This window comes from Orcinus orca, chromosome 6 (genome assembly GCF_937001465.1).
Source record: "Orcinus orca chromosome 6, mOrcOrc1.1, whole genome shotgun sequence".
In the NCBI taxonomy this organism is placed as follows: domain Eukaryota; kingdom Metazoa; phylum Chordata; class Mammalia; order Artiodactyla; family Delphinidae; genus Orcinus; species Orcinus orca.
In genome coordinates this window covers 30,740,245-30,756,457 of record NC_064564.1, presented here as the reverse complement: position 1 = coordinate 30,756,457, position 16,213 = coordinate 30,740,245, and the positions used below count along the sequence as shown (strand labels likewise).

General features: G+C 40.4%; 2 protein-coding genes across 7 annotated transcripts in view; both read left to right on the top strand.

Annotated features, from left to right (window-relative positions):
* IARS1 (isoleucyl-tRNA synthetase 1) overlaps nucleotides 1-16,213 on the top strand; it is a 107,212-nt gene that overhangs the window by 79,938 nt on the left and 11,061 nt on the right. For all 6 annotated transcript variants that reach the window (XM_004284125.4, XM_033413655.2, XM_049711473.1 and 3 more), the window contains exon 34: nucleotides 324-6,476. In XM_004284125.4, coding sequence (XP_004284173.1) covers nucleotides 324-406 — 83 coding nt within the window. In that variant the 3' untranslated portion in view covers nucleotides 407-6,476. The remainder of the gene's footprint in view (nucleotides 1-323; nucleotides 6,477-16,213) is intronic.
* The window catches only part of ZNF484 (zinc finger protein 484), an 89,458-nt gene continuing 79,714 nt past the window's right edge, over nucleotides 6,470-16,213 (top strand). The window contains exon 1 of the mRNA XM_049711482.1: nucleotides 6,470-9,889. Coding sequence (XP_049567439.1) covers nucleotides 9,640-9,889 — 250 coding nt within the window. The 5' untranslated portion in view covers nucleotides 6,470-9,639. The remainder of the gene's footprint in view (nucleotides 9,890-16,213) is intronic.

The window sequence follows — 16,213 nt, the reverse complement described above, 5'->3', positions numbered from 1 at the left end:
TCTAGAGTTTGTATTGAGGCTTCATTACATACGTATGATTGCTTGTATGGTTGGTCTTTCTGGTGTAGCCAGCTCCACCCTGAGTCATCTCATTAGCATAAACCATCAGGTGTGTTCAGGGGCCTACAATAAATAACAAAAGATGCTCCTATCACTCAGGAAATCCCAGGGTTTCAGAACTACCCCCAGTAGCTGGGACAAAGTTTAGGTTTCTCTTAAGGTGAGGCTGAATTTCTTACTACCCAGGCAGTTAACATTTTTTTAATATTCATCCAGAATAGGTAGAAAAATGATTTCTTTAAAACTTCTTCTTTCCATTCTAGAAATTACAGAAGAAATCCCCATGAAGACTTTGAACACGAAGACTGTGTATGTTTCTGTATTGCCGACTACAGCAGACTTCTAACATTCAGTTATCTGTGTGGTTCAGTCAACCTTTCCCTGGCATATACCTCTTCTCCCCTCCCCCCAACCCCGGACACACACACGGACACAGACATGTTGATATTTCCTTCAGGTGCATGTATAATATACTGCTTTTGGTCTAAAATTGAAATGGAATTGATCAAGTGACTTGAGGCTTCACAGTAATAGTCACACTTAACCGTAAACACCTATGTAGTCATGTTGAGGAAAAGTTACAGTGTTACCTCAGCACTACAGAGTATATTTCTATACTTGAATTTTTAAGTATAGAACATAGTTGTTTAAATGGTATTGTGTGTGTGTGTGTGTGCGCACGTGTATATATGTATCTCTGTTATCTGTCTATCTCTCTATATATATATCATTCTGTGGCCTTTTAAAACTTATTTGAAATCTATTGAAGGAATGGACAGTGTTATATATTTTTGCTACCTGGATTTTCCTGGGTAATTTGATGGAATATTTTAAGTTTTAGTAAATTAGGACAATAAACTTTCTCACAGATAATAAACATGTTAGAAGTAATTCATTCTCCCATAGTTCAGTGAAACTTGGAATTTGCAATCTTTAAAGAACAAAAAAACTTAATAGTGACTTCCATATTAAGACACTAGACCAAATATCTAATTTCACTTCTTCCCAAAATCCTGTGTCAAAGAAGCATATGCCAAGACAAAATTAGATGGGCAAGAATTTATTGGGGGAAGCATACATGAAAGATAAAGGAGAGAGAGTAAAGGCAAAGGTAGAGAGAGCCTTCAGGCAGAAATGACCTGACTTTGGACCCATGCCTTGCTCAGTCAGTGGCTGGGAGCAGCTGAGGGGGTCCATGGCCTCAGCACAGATGGATCCATTGATCTGAAAATGTAGTAGCTAGAAGCTGTCAACAAACTATACTCCCTACATCAGATTCTCCTGAAAGGAGTTCTGAATGGTGCATCTTTAGCTGCTAGAATAAATGCATTCAAATCCATACCCACAAAGTTGGAGGAAACCACACAAGATAACAAGTGTTGGCAAGGATCAGCGAAACTGGAACCCTTGTGCACTGTTGGTGGGAATGTAAGATGTTGCAGTCACTATGGGAAACAGTATAGAGGTTCCTCAAAAATTAGAAGTAGAACTACCATATGATCCAACAGTCAACTTCTGTTTACATATCCAAAAGAATTGAAAGCAGGGCCTTGAAAAGATATTTGCACACCCAGGTTCATTGCAGCATTATTCACAACAGCCAAGAGATGGGGCAACCCAGATGTCCACTGAGGGATAAATGGATAAAGAAAATGTAATCTGTACATACAATAGAATATTATTCAGTCTTAAGAAAGAAGGATGAACCTTGAGGACATTAAGCAAAGTGAAATAAGCCAGTCACAAAAAGACAAATACTGTGTGATTCCACTTGTATGAGGTACCTAAAGTAGTCAAATTCATTGAAACAAAATGCAATGGTGGTTGCCACGTGTTGCAGGGAAGGAGAAATGGTGAGCTGTTCAATGGGAATAGTTTTAGTTTTGCAAGTTTTGAAGAGTTCTAGAGGTCTTTTGCACAAAAATGTGAACATAGTTAACATACTAAACTTGATCCTTAAAAATAGCTAAGTTGGTACATTTTATGTATCTTTTACCACAATTTAAAAAATTTTTTGAATGTCAGAGGGACAGAAGCCAACCTGAAAGAGCTCCCAGTGGCCAAAGCTGGAACAGTTTGAACAAACATATAATGTAATATTGAATTAAAATCCAAAATATAAAATAAATATCAATGAGTACATGCTGATATAAATGATTGAATAAATAAATGAGAGAGGTGAGGCAAATCTATATAAAATTCCAAATAATGTATATACATACTCTTTCACAAGGTGGTGTACCTTAACTCCCCACACCTTGAGAGAGGGCTGTACTTTGTGACTTCAAAAGAGTGGAGTATGTGAAGGGGGCAAAAAGTAACTTCACAGTTTAGAAAACTGACAAACACTACCTCAGACAGGTTAACATCATCAGGCATGATAGCATATACTCTTTTTTTTTTATAATTTTTTTATTGATGTGTAGTTGATTTACAATGTTGTGTTAGTTTCTGCTGTACAGCAAAGAGATTCAGTTATATATGCATATATTATTTTTCATATTCTTTTCCATTATGGTTTGTCACAGAATATTGAATATCGTTCCCTATGCCCTGACCATTTTTTTTAATAACATCTTTAATGGAGTATAATTGCTTTACAGTGTTGTGTTAGTTTCTGCTGTATAACAAAGTGAATCAGCTATATGGATACATACATCCCCATATCCCCTCTCTCTTGCACCTCCTTCCCACCCTCCCTATCCCACCCATCTAGGTGGTCACAAAGTACCGAGCTGCTCTCCCTGTGCTATGCAGCTGCTTACCACTAGTTATCCATTTTACATTTGGTAGTGTATATATGTCAGTGCTACTCTCTCACTTCATCCCAGCTCCATTCTCTACATCTGCATCATTATTCCTGTCCTGCCCCTAGGTTCATGAGAACCATTTTATTTTTAGATTGCATATATGTGTGTTAGCATATGGTATTTGTTTTCCTCCGTCTGACTTCACTCTGTGTGACCAACTTTAGGTCCATCCACCTCACTACAAATGACTCAATTTCGTTTCTTTTTATGGCTGAGTAATATTCCATTGTATATATGTGCCACATCTTCTTTATCCATTCATCTGTTGATGGACACTTAGGTTGCTTCCATGTCCTGGCTATTGTAAATAGAGCTGCAATGAACATTTTGGTACATGACTCTTTTTGAATTATGGGTTTCTCAGGGTATATGCCCAGTAGTGGGATTACTGGGTCGTATGGTCTTTCTATTTGTATTTTTTTAAGGAACCACCATACTGTTCTCCATAGTGGCTGCATCAATTTACATTCCCACCAACAGTGCAAGAGGGTTCCCTTATCTCCACACCCTCTCCAGCATTTATTGTTTGTAGATTTTTTGATGATGGCCATTCTAACCACTGTGAGGTGATACCTCATTGTGGTTTTGATTTGCATTTCTTTAATGATTAGTGATGTTGAGCATCCCTTCATGTGTTAGTTGGCAATCTGTATCTTCTTTGGAGAAATGTCTGTTTAGGTCTTCCACCCATTTTTAGATTGGGTTGTTTGTTTTTTTGTTTGTTTTGTTTTTTTGTTTGTTTTTGCGGTATGCAGACCTCTCACTGTTGTGGCCTCTCCCGTTGCAGAGCACAGGCTCTGGACACGCAGGCTCAGCGGCCATGGCTCACGGGCCCAGCTGCTCCACGGCATGTGGGATCTTCTCGGACCGGGGCACGAACCCGTGTCCCCTGCATCGGCAGGCAGACTCTCAACCACTGCACCACCAGGGAAGCCGTGGGTTGTTTGTTTTTTTGATATTTGGCTGCATGAGCTGCTTGTATATTTTGGAGATTAATCCTTTGTCAGTTGCTTTGTTTGCAAATATTTTCTTCCATTCTGAGGGTTGTTTTTTCATCTTGTTTATGGTTTCCTTTGCTGTGCAAAAGCTTTTAAGTTTCCTTAGGCCCCATTTGTTTATTTTTGGTTTTATTTCCATTTCTCTAGGATGTGGGTCAAAAAGGATCTTGCTATGATTTATGCCATAAAGTGTTCTGCCTATGTTTTCCTCTAAGACTTTTAAAGTGACTGGCCTTAAATTTAGGTCTTTAATCCATTTTGAGTTTATTTTTGTGTATGGTGTTAGGAAGTGTTCTAATTCCATTCTTTTCCATGTAGCTGTCCAATTTCTAGCACCACTTATTAAAGAGACTGCCTTTACTCCATTGTATATTCTTGCCTCCTTTATCAAAGATAAGGTGACCATATGTGTGTGGGTTTATCTCTGGGCTTTCTATCCTGTTCCATTGATCTATCTTTCTGTTTTTGTGCCAGGACCATACTGCCTTGATTACTGTAGCTTTGTAGTATAGTCTGAAGTCCGGGAACCTGATTCCTCCAGCTCCGTTTTTCTTTCTCAAGATTGCTTTGGCTATTCAGGGTCTTTTGTGTTTCCATACAAATGGTAAAATTTTTTGTTCTAGTTCTGTGAAAAATGCCATTGATAGTTTGATAGGGATTGCATTGAATCTGTAGATTGCTTTGGGTAGTATAGTCATTTTCACAGTGTTGATTCTTCCAATCTAAGAACATGGTATGTCTCTCCATCTGTATTGTCTTAGATTTCTTCCATCAGTGTCTTATAGCTTTCTGCATACAGGTCTTTTGCCTCCTTAGGTAGGTTTATTACTAGTTATTTTATTCTTTCTGTTGCAGTGGTAAATAGGAGTGTTTCCTTAATTTCTCTTTCAGGTTTTTCATCATTAGTGTATAGGAATGCAAGAGATTACTGTGCATTAATTTTGTATCCTGATACTTTACCAAATTCATTGATTAGCTCTAATAGTTCTCTGGTAGCATCTTTAGGATTCTCTATGTATACTATCATGTCATCTGCAAACAGTGACAGTTTTACTTCTTCTTTTCCAATTTGTATTCCTTTTATTTCTTTTTCTTCTCTGATTGCCATGGCTAGGACTTCCAAAACTATGTTAAATAATAGTAGTGAGAGTGCACAACCTTGTCTTGTTCCTGATTTTTGAGGAAATGGTTTCAGTTTTTCACCATTGAGAATGATGTTGGTTGTAGGTTTGTCATATATGGCCTTTTTTATGTTGAGGTAGGTTCCCTCTATGCCCACTTTCTGGAGAGTTTTTATCATAAATGGGTGTTGAATTTTGTCAGAAGCTTTTTCTGCATCTATTGAGATTGTCATATGGGTTTTGTGGGGTTTTTTAATTTATTTTATTTATTTTTTGGCTGCATTGGGTCTTAGTTGCTGCACGGGCTTTCTGTATCTGTGGCAAGCAGGGCCTTCTCTTCGTTGCGGTGCGTGGGCTTCTCATTGTGCTGGGTTCTCTTGTTGCAGAGCACAGGCTCTAGGCGCACGGGCTTCAGTAGTCGCAGCATGCGGGCTCAGTAGTTGTGGTGCACAGGCTTAGTTGCTCTGCTGCATGTGGGATCTTCCCAAGCCAGGGCTCAAATCCGTGTCCCCTGCATTGGCAGGAGGCTTCTTAACCACTGCGCCACCAAGGAAGCCCCTATCATATGGTTTTTCTCCTTCAATTTGTTAATATGGTGTATCACATTCATTGATTTGTCTATATTGAAGAATCCTTGCATTCCTGGTATAAACCGCACTTGGACCATGGTTTATGATCCTTTTAATGTGTTGTTGGATTCTGTTTGCTAGTATTTTGTTGAGGATTTTTGCGTGTATGTTCGTCAGTGATACTGGCCTGTAATTTTCTATTTTTGTGACATCTTTGTCAGGTTTTGTTATCAGGGTGATGGTGGCCTCGTAGAATGAGTTTGGGAATGTTCCTCCCTCTGCTATATTTTGAAAGAGTTTAGAAGGATAGGTGTTAGCTCTTCTCTAAATGTTTGAGAGAATTCACCTGTGAATTCATCTGGTCCTGGGCTTTTGTTTGTTGGAAGATTTTAAATCACAGTTTCAATTTCAGTGCTTGTGATTGGTCTGTTCATAGTTTCTATTTCTTCCAGGTTCAGTCTTGGAAGGTTGTGCTTTTCTAAGAATTTGTCCATTTCTTCCAGATTGTCCGTTTTATTGGCATATTGTTGCTGGTAGTAGTCTCTCATGATCCTTTGTATTTCTGCAGTGTCAGTTGTTACTTCTCCTTTTTCATTTCCAATTCTATTGATTTGAGTCTTCTCCCATTTTTTCTTGATGCGTCTGGCCAGTGATTTATCACTTTCGTTTATCTTCTCAAAGAACCAGCTATTACTTCTATTGTCCTTTGCTATTGTGTCCTTCTTTTTTTTTTTTCATTTATTTCTGCTCTGATCTTCATGATTTCTTTCCCTCTGCTAAGTTTAGGGTTTTTTTTGTTCTTCTTTCTCTAATTACATGTAATGTTAGGTTGTTTATTTTAGATTTTTCTTGTTTCTTGAGGTAGGATTGTATTGCTATAAACTTCCCTCTTAGAATTGCTTTTGCTGCATCCCATAGGTTTTGGGTCATCGTGTTTTCATTGTCTTTTGTTTCTAGATATTTTTTGATTCCCTCTTTGATTTCTTCAGTGATCTCTTGTTTATTTAGTAGCGTATTGTTTAGTCTCCATGTGTTTGTATTTTTTATAGTTTTTTTCCTGTAATTGATATCTAGTCTCATAGCATTGTGGGCTGCAAAGATACTTGATACGATTTTAGTTTTCTTAAATTTACCAAGGCTTGATTTGTAACTCAAGATATGATCTACCCTGAATAATGTTCCATGAGCACTTAAGAAGAAAGTGTGTTGTGTTGTTTCTGGATGGAATGTCCTATAAATATCAATTAAGTCCATATTGTTTAATGTGTCATTTAAAGCTTGTGTTTCCTTATTTATTTTCATTTTGGATGATCTGTTCATTGGTGAAAGTGGGGTGTTAAAGTCCCCACTATTATTGTGTTACTGTCAATTTGTGTTAACATTTGCCTTATGTATTGAGGTGCTCCTAAGTTGGGTGCCTAAATATTTACAATTGTTATATCTTCTTCTTGGATTGGTCCCTTGATCGTTATGTAGTATCCTTCTTTCTCTCTTGTAATAGTTTTTATTTTAAAGTCTATTTTGTCTGATACGAGAACTGCTACTCCAGCTTTCTTTTGATTTCCATTTGCATGGAATATCTTTTTCCATCCCCTCACTTTCATTCTGTGTGTGTCCCTAGCTCTGAAGTGGGTCTCTTGTAGACAACATATATACAGGTCTTGTTTTTGTATCCATTCAGCCAGTCTGTGTCTTTTGGTTGGAGCACTGAATCCATTTACTTTTAAGGTAATTATCAATATATATATTCCTATTGCCATTTTCTTAATTGTTTGGGGTTTGTTTTGTAGGTCTTTTCCTTCTTTGTCTTTCCTGCCTAGAGAAGTTCCTTTAGCGTTTGTTGAAGCTCATTTGGTGCTGCTGAATTCTCTTAACTTTTGCCTGTGTGTAAAGGTTTTAATTTCCCTGTCAAACCTGAATGAGATCCTTGCTGGGTATAGTAATCTTGGTTGTAGGTTTTTCCCTTTCATCACTTTAAATATGTCCTGCCACTCCCTTCTGGCTTGCAGAGTTTCTGCTGAAAGATCAGCTGTTAACCTTATGGGGATTCCCTTGTATGTTGTTTATTGCTTTTCCCTTGCTGCTTTTAATATTTTTTCTTTGTATTTGATTTTTGATAGTTTGATTAATATGTGTCTTGGCATGTTTCTCTTTGGATTTATCCTGTATGGGACTCTGCACTTCCTGGACCTGATTGACTATATCCTTTCCCATGTTAGGGAAGTTTTCAACTATAATCTCTTCACATATTTTCTCAGACCCTTTCTTTTTCTCTTCTTCTTCTGGGACCCCTATAATTCGAATGTTGGTGCGTTTAATGTTGTCCCAGAAGTCTCTGAGATTGTCCTCAATTCTTTTCATTCTTTTTTCTTTATTCTGCTCTACGGCAGTTATTTCCACTATTTTATCTTCCAGATCACTTATCCGTTCTTCTGCCTCAGTTATTCTGCTATTGATTCCTTCTAGAGTATTTTTAATTTCATTTATTGTGTTGTTCATGATTGTTTGTTTGCTCTTTAGTTCTTCTAGTTCCTTGTTAAACATTTTTTGTATTTTCTCCATTTTATTTCTGAGATTTTGGATTATCTTTACTATCATTTACTCTGAATTCTTTTTTCAGGTAGACTGCCTATTTCCTCTTCATTTGTTTGATCTGGTGGATTTTTTTTCCTTGCTCCTTCATCTACTGCATATTTGTCTTCTCACTTTGTTGAACTTACTGTGTTTGTGGTCTCCTTTTCACAGGCTGCAGGTTCGTAGCTCCTCTTATTTCTGGTTTCTGCCCCTGGTGGGTGAGGTTGGTTCAGTAGCTTGTGTAGGCTTCCTGGTGGAGGGGAGTGGTGCCTGTACTCTGATGGGTTGGGCTGGATCTTGTCCTTCTGGTGGGCAGGGCCACGTCCAGTGTTGTGATTTGGGGTTTCTGTGAACTTAGTATGTATGACTTTAGGCAGCCTCTCTGCTAATGGGTGGGGTTGTGTTCCCCTCTTGCTAGCTGTTTGCCATGGGGCTTCCAGCACTGGAGCTTCCAGGCCATTGGGTGGAGCTGGGTCTTAGTGTTGAGACAGAGATCTCTGGGAGAGCTCTTGCTGATAGATATTACATGGGGCTGGGAGATCTCTGGTGGCCTAGTGTCCTGGACTCGGCTCTCCCCAATCAGAGGCTCAGGCACAACACCCAGCCAGAGCACCAAGACCCTGCCAGCCACACGGCTTGGAAGGAAAGGAAGAAAATTTAAAAAACGAACAGATAGAACCCCAAACCAAATGGTAAAAACAAACCTAAACAGACAAAATCACACAAAGGAACATACACATACTCACCAAAAGAGAAAAAGTGAAAAATATATTAAAAATTTAAAAATAATAATATAATTTTTTAAAAAAAGAAGAGAGCAACCAAACCAGTAAACAAATCCACCCATGATAACAAGCACTAAAAACTAAAGATAAACATAAAACCAAAAACAAATCAGACGCAGAAAGCAAACCCCAAGTCTGCAGTTGCTCCCTAGGTCCACCACCTCAGTGTTGGGAACATTTGTTGTCTATTTAGGTATTCCACAGATGCAGGGTTTATCAAGTTGATTGCAGGGATTTAATCCTCTGCTCCTGAGGATGCTCAGAGAAATTTCCCTGTTTTCTTCTTTGTTCGCACAGCTCCTGGGGTTCAGCTTTGGTTTTGGCCCTGCTTCTGCATGTAGACTCCCCTCAGGCACCTGTTCCCCACCCAGGCAGGAGGGAGTTAAAGCAGCAGCTGATTAGGGCTCTCTTGCTCACTCAGGCCAGGGAGAGGGAGGGGTACGGCAGTCATAAGTGGAATGCGAGGCGAGCCTGCAGCGGCAGAGGCCAGCATGACATTGCAACATCCTGAGGCTCACCGAGTGTTCTCCCAGGGAAGTTGTCCCTGGATCACGGGACCCTGGCAGTGGCATGCTGCACAGGCTCCCCGAGGGATGTGGGTAGTGACCTGCACTTGCACACAGGATTCTTGGTGTCAGCAGCGGCAACATTAGCAGTTCATGCCCATCTCTGGGGTCCATGCTGATAACCGCAGCTTGCGCCTATCTCCAGAGCCCACTTAGATGGTGCTCTGCCTCTTGTGGGCACACACAGCAGGAATCCCCTCTCCTTGTGCACCCCAAAAACGATGGTCTTTTGCCTCTCCAGCAGGTCCAGACTCCCTCCCAGCTATCTGTGGCACACTAGCCCCCTTCAGGCTGTGTTCATGCAGCCAACCCCAGTCGTCTTCCTGGGGTCTGACCTCCAAAGCCCGAGCCTCAGCTCCCAGCCCCAACCTGCCCCAGCGGGTGAGCGGACAAGTGTCTCAGATTGGTGAGTGCTGGTTCACACTGATCCTCTGTGTGGGAATCTCTCCACTTTGCCCTCTGCACTCCTGTTGCTGCGCTCTCCTCCATGGCTCCAAAGCTTCCCCCCACCCACTCACCCACCATCTCCACCAGTGAAGGGGCTTCCTAGTGTGTGGAAACTTCTCCTCCTTCACAGCTGCCTCCCAGAGTTGTAGGTCCCATCCTATCCTTTTGTCTCTGTTTTTTCTTTTTTCTTTTGCCCTACCCATGTACGTGGGGATTTTCTTGCCTTTTGGGAAGTCTGAGGTCTTCTGCCAGCATTCAGTAAGTTTTCTGTAGGAGTTTTTCCACATGTAGATGTATTTTTGATGTATTTGTGGGGAGGAAGGTGATCTCCATGTCTTACTCCTCTGCCATCTTGAAGGTCTACCTGCATATAATCTTGATAGGACTTGATGAGATTAGCACTTCACTTCTGTTTTCCCAAGAACTTATAACCCCAGTCTAACCATGAGGAAAACATAAGACAAACCCAAATTGAGAGACATTCTACCAATACATGACTCTTCAAAACTCTCAAGGTCATCAAAAACAAGGAATGTGTGAGAAACTCACAGACAAGAGGATACAAATAAAGTATGGGGTTTAGTTAACAGTACTGTTTTATTGTTTGTTCAATAATTGCAAAAAATGTACCACGATAATGCAAGGTGTTAGTTAGCAATAGGATAGACTGGGTGTGGAGTATATGGAAACTCTGTACTATCTTTTCTATAAGTCTGAAACTATTCTAAAATAGAAAGTTTATTTTTAATAAGTGGAAGAAGGTGAAATTTAAAATTATTTCTAATAGCATCAAAAAATATGAAATACTCAGGGATAAATTTGACCAAAGATGTGCAGTACCTATACCCTGAAAATTATAAAATATTGCTTAGAGATAATAAAGCCCATATAATTAAAAGAGATATGGTCATATTAGTCAGCTAGGGCTGTCATAACAAAATACCACAGACAGGGTGGCTTAAACAAGAGAAATTTATTTTCTCACTGTTCTGGAGGCTAGGAGTCCAATATCACCAAGTCTGCAGGTTTGATTTCTCCTGAGGGCTTTTACCTTCTCACTGTGTCCTCACATGACCTCTTTATGTGTGTGAACTCCTGGTGTCTTCTTGTCAGGACACTAGTCCTATTGGATTAGGCCCCCACCCCCATGACCTCATTTAACCTTAATTACCTTTATAAAGGCTCTATCCCCAAATACAGTCACATGGGCATTAGAACTTCAACATTTGAATTTTGAGGAAACAACTCAGTTTATAACAATTTTCATGGATCCAGCGACAGTATTGTTAAGCTGACAGTTCTCCCAAATTGATCTATATATTCTATGTAATCCCAGTCAAAACCCCAGCAGGATTTTTTTTTATAACATTAACTAGCTAGTTTTATATTTTATATGGAAATGCAGAGGATTCAAGAACCAAATAAATTTTCAAAGAGAAGTACAAAGTTGGAGGATTTAATTAACCTGATTACACGATTTATGAAACTAATTAAGACTATGGAATTGGCATAAAGATAACAAATAGATCATTAGGGCAAAATAGAGAATCCAGAAATATACCCATACGTGTATTTTCTTTTTTTTTCTTTTTTTTTTTTTTTGCGGTACGCGGGCCTCTCACTGTTGTGGCTTCTCCCGTTGCGGAGCACAGGCTCCAGACGCACAGGCTCATTGGCCATGGCTCACGGGCCCAGCTGCTTCGCAGTACGTGGGATCTTCCCAGACCGGGGCACGAACCCGTGTCCCCTGCATCGGCAGGCGGACTCTCAACCACTGCGCCACCAGGGAAGCCCCATGCATTTATTTTCAATTGATTTTTGTTTGTTTTTTTTTTTGATGATGCCAAGGACGTCAATGGGAAAAGGGTCATCTTTTCCCCAAAATGGTGCTGGAATAAGTGGATTGCCATAGACATACACACCCAGAACCTTGGCCTATACCTCTCCATAAACAAAAGGACTCAAAACTATCAAATATAAACATAAATACAATAAACATAAAATATGACAAAATATATTTTACCACAATAAATGTATATTTAACAGAACTAAATGTAAGAACTAAAATTATAGAACTTCTAGAAGAAAACAAGAAAATCTTAGTGACCTTGTATGGTAGGTAAAATAGTCCCCCAAAGATGCCCACATCTTAATCTCTGGAACCTATATATATGTTACATGCTAAAGATCTTTGCAGCTGTGATAAAGGTTATAGGCTTTAAGATTAAAGAGATTATCCTGGTTTATCTGAGTGGGCCCAATCTAATCACAGGAGCCTTTAAAAGCAGAGAACTTTCTCTGTCTGGAGGCAAGAGAAATTGGCAGAAGGGGAGGTAATAAATTCCAAACATGAGTATTTGCTCTACTGTTGCTGGCTCTGTGATGTCGGGACCCATGTGCAAGAACTGGAGAAGGGCCTCTAGGAGCTGAGGTCAACCCCAGATGACAGCAAGGAGACCTCAGTCCTACAACAGAAAGGAACTAGAAACTGCCAGGATCCTGACTGACCTTAGAAATGGATTCTTTCCAGAAGTTTCTGATAAGAGCCAAGCAAGTCAACACCTTCACTTTGGTCTTGGGCAAAGAAATCATCTAAATTCACCAGACTTCTGATTTACCAACTTATGTGGAACAATAAATTTGTGTTGTTTTAACCTGCTAAGTTTGTGATAATTTAATAGAGCATAATACACTCTGAGCTAGGCGAAGATTTCTTAAGTAGGTTACAAAAAGCAGAACTATAAAAGAAAATATAAGTAAATTGAACTTAGAAAATTAAAGACTTCACTTCTTCAAAAGATATTGTATAGATAATAAAAAGACAACCAACAGACTGAGAGGAAATATTTGCAAAACATATCTGGCAAAGGACTTGTATCTAGAATATATAGGGAGCTCTTACATCTCAATGATAAGAGAAACCACCCAGTTTTTTAATCTGGCAAAAGATTTGAACAGATGTTTCACCAAAGAAGGTATACAAATGGCAAATAAGCACATGAATGATGTTCAGCATCATTAGTCATTAGGGAAATGGAAATTAAAGCCACAATGAGAATCATTACACACCCACTAGAATGACTAAAAGTTAAAAGTCTGACCATATCATGTGTTGGCAAGGATGTGAGAGCACCTGGACCTCTCATAACACTGCTGTTGGGAATATAAAACAAGACCATTAATTTGGAAAACAGTTTAGCAGTTTCTTAAAAAGTTAAGCATAGACTTCAGGTCCATACAAGAGCACAGACCTGTTTTTCTTGCTTCTCTGGATAAAAACAACTAAAAGCCATGGAAATAACTAAGCAGGCAACCAAAGGAGAATTCTGAAAAGTGTTAAGAGGGAGGTGAACTGGTTTGGAACGTCGTGACTGGAAAAACAAGACAAGTGGTAGGATGTCATAAAGTTCCCCACCCAACAAAAGACGGTGACCCAACCTAGCAACAAAAGAGAGCCCAGGTAGTTCATTCCTCCCACAGAGCAAACAGAAGTCCCTCAAACTACACCGGGTAAACCCAGTGCCATCAACAAGGGAGCTCTGCTAACAATAAGCAGTAAACAATAAGCCCCACTTCCTACCAGAGACCTGGCATTACAGGAGACAACCAGCAGGGGGCATCCTGCCATAAGCACCCAGACAAGGCAGCCTCTTGTCTTCATTGGCCTGAGACTCCCCTCTCCTGCCTAGAGACACCAGGGTGGCTAGGGTAACTGGTGTGTGGAAGAGGAGAGAGGACCAGGGGGTGGGGGAGAAGAAAGCCTCCCCATAACAAGCATGTGACCTCTAGTGCAAAGATAGGGGATATCCCCCAACAAACTCTGGGACAGAGAAGCCTCTTAGTTCCTTGAGGCCAGAAAACCCCTCATCCCGGGGAGAGACCCAGCATCCAAGCCTGGGAAGAATCCTCAGGCAGCACCAGCAGGGAGCCCCAGTGGCACTTAGTTAAAGCAGACCAAAATGGTACCTAAAAGCTGCTAAAACTGTCAGTGGAACCACTATCCACAAAAGGAGGTTAAGACCTGCATACTAAACAGAGCAGGATACCTACCTGCTAAAATGAAAGATTAAATACGAACCTAAGCCTCCTAACAATAGAAAATCACCCTTTACTTTAAGAACCAAAAAAATCACAATTCAAATGAGAAAAGAATCAACCGACACTAACACCAGTGTCTAGATCCAATCAATGAATTCAGTAAAGTTACAGGATTCAAAATTATCATACGGGGCTGCCCTGGTGGTGCAGTGGTTGAGAGTCCGCCTGCCAATGCAGGGGACACGGGTTCGTGCACCAGCCCAGGAGGATCCCACATGCCGCGGAGCGACTGGGCCCATGAGCCATGGCCACTGAGCCTGTGCGTCCGGAGCCTGTGCTCCGCAACGGGAGAGGCCACAACGGTGAGAGGCCCGCGTACCGCAAAAAAAAAAAAAAAAATATCATACAAAAAATGGTAGCATTTCTGTACACTAATGATGAATTATATGAAAACGAAATAAAGAAAATGACCCTATTTACAATAGTATCAAAACCAATAAAATATTTAAGAATAAATTTAACCAAGGAGTTGAAAGAAATAAACTCATACTCCCTACTCAGTCTTCTGCAACACCATCCCAGTGAGTAGGGAGTGGGGATGATTGGGAATACTTCATTATAACAAAGTACTTGAGGGTAGAAATCTGGACTTTGCTGGTGTGCTGGGATGCAGCCACAGTGTATTTTATGGTATTTTGCTGGAGTAGAGAGGTTATTCTCTAAAAGTTTTCTGTCTTGTTAGGCTTTTCTGGCCCTTTTGTTGCAGGAAGGGAGCCCCTTCCAGGGCCTGAGAGTGGGCTCTTGTCTAACACTCAGAAATGAATTGTCCGAGGAGACATACGTGCTGACAAAGCAAAACACTTTATTGGGAAGGGGCACCCAGGTGGAGAGCAGCAGGGTAAGGGAACCCAGGAGAACTGCCCTGCCACATGGCTCGTGGCTCACAGTCTTGGGATTTATGGTAATTGGGTTAGTTTCCAGGTTGTCTCTGGCCAATCATTGTGACTCAGGGTCATTCCTTGTGGCGTGTGCATCACTCAGCAAAGATGGATTCCAGTGAGAAGGATTCTGGGAGGTTGGTAGGACATATGGACTGGAATCTCCTCTCTCCTTTTGACCTTTCCTGAATTCTTCTGGTTGGTGGTAGCTTGTTAGTTCCTCATTCCTTACCAGGATCTCCTGTTGTAAGATAACTCATGCAAGTGGTTACTATGGTGCTTGGCCAGGGTGGGCGGTTTCAGTCAGTGGTTCCCCTAACATTTTCTTTTTTTAACATCTTTATTGGATGCTTTACAATGGTGTGTTAGTTTCTCCTTTATAACAAAGGGAAACAGTTATACATATATATATATCCACATATCTCTTCCCTCTTACGTCTCCCTCCCTCCCACCCTCCCTATCCCACCGCTCTAGGTGGTCACAAAGCACCGAGCTGATCTCCCTGTGCTATGCGGCTGCTTCCCACTAGCTATCTGTTTTACATTTGACAGTGTATATATGTCCATGCCACTCTCTCACTTTGTCCCAGCTTACCCTTCCCCCTCCCCGTATCCTCAAGCCCATTCTCTACTAGGCCTGCTTCTTTATTCCCATCTTGCCCCTAGGTCCTTCATGACCATTTTTTTGTTTGTTTTTTAGATTCCATATATACGTGTTAGCATACGGTATTTGTTTTTCTCTTTCTGACTTACTTCACTCTGTATGACAGACTCTAGATCCATCCACCTCACGACAAATAACTCAATTTAGTTTCTTTTTATGGCTGAGTAATATTCCATTGTATATATGTGCCACATCTTCTTTATCCATTCATCCGATGATGGACACTTAGGTTGCTTCCATGTCCTGGCTATTGCAAATAGTGCTGCAATGAACATTGTGGTACATGACTCTTTTTTAATTATGCTTTTCTCAGGGTATATGCCCAGTAGTGGGATTGCTGAGTCATATGGTAGTTCTATTTTTAGTTTTTTAAGGGACATCCATACTGTTCTCCATAGTGGCTGTATCAATTTACATTCCCACCAACAGTGCAAGAGGGTTCCCTTTTCTCCACACCCTCTCCAGCATTTATTGTTTGTAGATTTTTTGATTATGGCCATTCTGACTGGTGTGAGATGATATCTCATTGTAGTTTTGATATGCATTTCTCTAATGATTAATGATGTTGAGCATTCTTTCATGTGTTTGTTGGCAATCTGTATATCTTCTTTGGAGAAATGTCTATTTAGGTCTTCTGCCCATT